The sequence below is a fragment of the Schistocerca gregaria genome, chromosome 1 (genome assembly GCF_023897955.1).
Source record: "Schistocerca gregaria isolate iqSchGreg1 chromosome 1, iqSchGreg1.2, whole genome shotgun sequence".
Classification (NCBI taxonomy): Eukaryota; Metazoa; Arthropoda; class Insecta; order Orthoptera; family Acrididae; genus Schistocerca; species Schistocerca gregaria.
Window position 1 is genome coordinate 650,638,576 of NC_064920.1, and position 5,230 is coordinate 650,643,805.

At 38.2% G+C, this 5,230-nt stretch overlaps 1 protein-coding gene across 1 annotated transcript; it reads left to right on the forward strand.

Moving 5' to 3' along the window:
* Window positions 1–668: 668 nt before the first annotated feature.
* Window positions 669–2,116, forward strand: LOC126300242 (uncharacterized protein C1orf131). Its single transcript, XM_049991678.1, has 2 exons — window positions 669–1,492; window positions 1,576–2,116. The coding sequence occupies exons 1-2, from the start codon at window positions 992–994 to the stop codon at window positions 1,618–1,620; spliced, it is 546 nt and encodes a 181-aa protein (XP_049847635.1). The 5' UTR covers window positions 669–991; the 3' UTR covers window positions 1,621–2,116.
* The last annotated feature ends 3,114 nt before the right edge of the window (window positions 2,117–5,230 follow it).

Consider the following 5,230-nt stretch of genomic DNA (forward strand, 5'->3'; position numbering starts at 1 on the left):
TTCAGTGAATTTGTTGACACTGAGTGGTAGAACATGCTGTAGTAGTGTTTTTGACAATCCCTTGTGGTATTCTGACATGACACATATCATGTAAGTGCAGTTTGAACTGTTTTTGACCGTGTTCTTGCGCTATACCTCCGTTTGTCCGAACAAAGCGGTACATTTCGGAAAACATTACTGGAACAATTTCTGCTAACTAACCTTCCAACAGGTCACCCACAAATTCATTTAGTTATTTGAGAGAGCAAGCACCGCCCTATCATCTGACAAATAGCGTTATCAGTAACTCAAAAAGTTCTGGTCGCTTTTCTGGACATTCCCATTGTGCTATACCAGGTAAAGTATATGATACAGGGCTACGAATATAGCTGCAAGGGTCCTTAAGACCTTGTGGAAGTGAACGACTAATTATAGCTTTTACTTTTCCTGGAGTCTCGGGACAACGAAATTGTTCTGAAAAGTAACATCAATGTTCTTCAACATACTGTTTTAGAATTACTACAGAAATGTGCCTTATAGCTACGTTGTAGTTCTTCTTCACAATAAATTCCGTAAGACGAACGCCATACTCTTGTGTTACTTATATGGCTTGTATCTTTTCTCTGCAGCTGTTCTTATTTCTTGATGCGGTGAAAGCACCTCCATGGGTGAAAGCATATTTGTATAACATCTTTGTATTCTGTGTAGGCAGAGATCACTGGTAGTTATGTATGTAAACAATTTGACTGTGCACGTGCGTATGTTTATTTACAGTGGAGAGAAGAGAGGTGAAAATTTTGTTATGTAGGACAGTGTACTACTGTTATAGTAATACTGTGGTCTGATGTATTATTATGTGGAATACAGACACCCATTTAACTGAAACGGTATAGACGTAAAATCAGTACTCTTCCAACTTCATCCTGTGATTTGCCCCTGGTTGTATACGATCTATTGCTACTCTACTGAAGCGGATATTTGCGAATAACTAAATAAATAAATCAGGACAGAAATGTCGTTCGATCTGCTCGTATGTCATTACAATCGTAATATGGTCGATGAACTGTCATTCGTAAAAACTAAATGTGCAGAGCTGCGGAAAGATGCAGCAGCATCTTTCGAATGTGTCGTGTTTGAAGATAAGAGAAAAGGAGGCGTTGGCAGAAATTCATCCAGTAAAAAGAACGCAAAAAAATCTGTTCTCAGTAGTAGTGACATTGATATTAGGAGAGTAAAACGAGAAGTAATCAAATTTGGCTTAACTGGCTTCGATGCGAAAACTAAACAGGAAGCAAAAATCGAGCAGGCTATAAGACTTGGTGCGAAACCACCTAAAAAGAAGTATGTTAATTATAAAGAACTTAAAGCCGAAAAAGCACGTCAGTTACAGGAAGCAGAAGAAAAGAAGAAGTTGATGGATGCTGGAAAAATTAAAGGTGTTTCTAGCGACAAGGGCAAGAAATATTTAGCACTCAAAAAGCGAAAGGATAATATTTTACAAGATTATGGAAAGGTAATTGACCGAATAATTATACAAATAGTTTACAGATCATTCTCTGTTTGTATGTTTAAAGAGTACTTATGTTTTTCTTTAAGGTATCTTCAAGTTTTAAAAATAAAAAAGGGCGTAAGAAGAAGTGACATATCTAATGCTCCAGAGGACGTTTCCTGTGAAACAGTTGTATACGTTTGTCTATGCTGTCTGTGGCATGAAAGTGATTACATACTGGTTAACTTATTCTCCAGAGTGAGAAATTAGAAGTCCAGAGATGCAGTGTCTATACTGGGGATTAGCTGCGAGTTAAGGAATTTAACTGGATTGTACACAGCTGTGTTATGTAGATGAAACATCAAAGAAATAAAACTGTTAGTAATATATAACCGTTGTTTTAAATGTGCACTGGCTGTAATGAACTCAGATGATAACTAATGAAATGCTGTCTAATGAAGTAACTGATTAGTCAAAAACTCATATTAATTTTTGCACTTGTCACATGCTGATTATAAACACTAAATGCTGTCTGCATTATTTCATTCTGTGTATGACTGTATTTTTTATTAATTTGTTCCTGATTGGTATTCCTTGGTTCTAAAGAACGTAACTGGTTCTGCTAAATACAATTGCTTTGCATTTTGAGTTTGTAACATAACAGTTTATTGAAATCCATTTTAACAGTGGCAAGTGAAGAGGGAAGCCAGTGGAAGTGATAGAGGAACAAGAAGCTGTAGAGGTAAAGGTGAGAAAATGTTGTGTGCATGTGTAGGCCTATGGTATGTATAATTTCACTATTATTAGAGTGCCTATTCTGTTGGAAGACAATGGTAATATTGTGGCACATTTCTTCTGACTGTAATGCCGATGATAATATTTGTTGAAAACTGTTTGCATGTGTTATGCCAGGTAAGTGTACATTTTTTAAAAGTGTTAATGTTTGATCACACTGATTCAGTGTTGCAATGTTGTGTTGCTGTTACTGTAATTGTTAGATTCTGTGCAACTCCTATCTTTTCTACTGTCTAAGCTGATAATGGAATATTGATAACGTACTGTACTTCACTGTTTTGATACAATCATTCAATGAACATCTGTAGTGCAAATCCTGAAACTGCATTGCAATGGGTGGATGATTTAAAAGATGCCAGTGTGGCTCTTACTTTTTCTTTTTTATCTGCTGCTGTCAACAATGTGTTCATTGTTTATTATAACATTGTTCTCATGTATCACCGGAAGGTATTGATGGAATATAGTACATAGATAAGGGATAATCACTGCTCACTGAAAAGCAAGCTACTGAGGGATGAACAGTATGGGTTATGAAAAGCCTTGTTGGTACATAATATACAGGGTGTCCCATTTATCTTGACCACCTAAATAACTGTTTGTTCAGATGCAAGCTACAAAATGTTTCAAGCAAAAATTCGTTAGCCGTCAGGTGGACATCAATCTGCAAGATTGCCTTTAATGTAGCTTTGTTTTTTTATTATGATATGAACAGCCTTATGACTTTTAAATGGCACCCAGTATTTTTTATTCAGTAATTCATACCCTCTCCCACCCAGTATTTTTTTATTCAGTAATTCATATCCTCTCCTAAAGACCTATTCAAAAATGTATCACAGTGTACTGTTCACTGAAACACAATGTTATGAATTACATAATCAACATGGACATTGACGCTCCCAGCACTTAGTGCATGTACTGGGGGAAATGGAACACATCCACGTGCTGACATTGACAGAGGACAAATGTAAACATAAGTAGAATGCACACCTGTCATTTCATCAACCATCATCAGCTGAAGAGTTGTGTAAGTAGAATGTATAGGGACCAAAGACCACAGCAGTTTGGTCCTGTAAGACTTACCACAAAAAAGAATGTACACAGACAAAGAGAAGGTAGAAATGCTACTCATCAATGGGGAATGTAAGTAAGCAGAACAGTAATTGCAATACTGTTTTTTTTATTTATGGGTACATTTAGTACAGTAGTTTAATCCCTTTAAATACTGTTGCGTAGATTGGCATTCAGTAAAGGCTGGCCTCCCTACAAACTCCATCAACATAATGTTTCTTTTATTGCTGTTGAAGGTAGGCAAAATGCTACGCAGGCAGCGGAACTGTGCAGAGAGCAATATCGTGACAAGAACCCACCTTCCCAATGGATGTTTCTTGTCTTGTTGCGACGCTTCAGGAAATGGGAAGTTTCAACCCTTAACACAGACGTAGCTGCCGGAGATACTGATCTTGCTTCCATTGCTATGAATTCACATGTGAGCACACAACAGCTTGAATACGAGATTGGCATTCCTAAAAACACTGTACATCATATACTTACACGACACTGGTTCCATCCTTACCATGTACACCTACATCAAGAATTGCATAGGAATGATTTCCAGAGTTGTGTACATTTCTGTCAGTGGGCACAGCAGCAAATTCTCGCCAACTCGAACTTCTTCTCCAATTTTCTGTTAACTGATGAATCCTTCTCAAGCAAAGAACAGGTAAATACAAGGAACATCACTATTGGTCCAATGACAACCCATGAAGGTTTAGAAGGGTGGAACATTGGCGTCAATGGAGAGTTAACGTTCGGTGTTGAATTCTTGGTAGTTCAATTATCGGCCCTTATTTCATCAATGGTAATCTAAACGGTACAGTGTATGCCAACTTCCTCAGATGATTTCTTCCTCCTCTTCTGGATGAAGTGCCCCTTAAGAACCAGAATGCTTATGTGGTATCAACATTATGGATGTCCAGCACATATTGCCTTGCATGCACCATCATGTTCTGAATGGAAGGTAACCTGCCAGGTGTATTAGTTGAGGAGGAACAATTACTTGGCCTGCTAGGTCTCCTGATTAAAAACCCCTGGACTTTCTTCTTAGGGGGTTCATTAAAGACGTCTATTGCAATATTCCAGCAACATCAGAGGACATTCGGGAATCTATCATGCTTGCCTGTAATTTTCTTCACCAGCCAACACTGGACGCAGTAAACAATTCTTTCATTCGACGAGTGCACCAGTGTATCGGTGTCCAGGGTCAGCACTTTTAGCACCTTTGAATGTTCTACTCCTGGGCAATGGTACAGGAGAGTCAAAGTCAATTTTGTGTTCTGTTTTAATTGGTTTTCATTTGTTTTCTGACAACTCCAGCAAGGGGACGGGTCTGTGGTCCCGGGCTTAAAGTCAGTGTTGTGTTATGTAATTAATAACATTATGTTTCAGTGAATGGTACACTGTGATTCATTTTTGAAATGTCTTTAGGAGAGGAAATGAATTACTGACTAAAATATACAGGGTGCCATTTAAAAAGTCATACTGCTGTTCATATCTTTGTAAAAAACAAAGCTACAACGAAGGCAATCATGCTGGTTGACGTTCCCCTGGTGGCTAAAGAAAATTTGCTTGAAACATTTTGTAATTTGCACCTGGACAAACAGTTATTTAGGGTGGTCAAGATAAATGGGACACCCTGTATAGGTGTGTCCAGGAGATGCAGGAGCTAGAATACAGGAGGCCTAAGACAAGATCACGTTGGAAAATTTATGGTCAAGCACCAAAGTATACCTCAGCAGTAGTCTTTCAACCTTGCAGAAAGTCTATTTGTGTTCATACCTATGCAGAAGGCTCCACCAGGAAACAGCAAATTTAGTGTATGATTGCTTCACCAGGGAGTGATGCCAGTAATGGTGCTAGGATAAGAAAAAATAGTGTATGTGAGCCCTTCATGTGGATGGTGGCTGGTAG

What these genes read in the sequence shown, in the direction of transcription:
- LOC126300242 (XM_049991678.1), top strand. Translation starts at nt 992, where the DNA reads ATGTCGTTCGATCTGCTCGTATGTCATTACAATCGTAATATGGTCGAT. An exon ending in TTTTACAAGATTATGGAAAG is followed by an intron (nt 1,493 to 1,575) that starts GTAATTGACCGA and finishes TTTTTCTTTAAG; the next exon opens with GTATCTTCAAGTTTTAAAAA.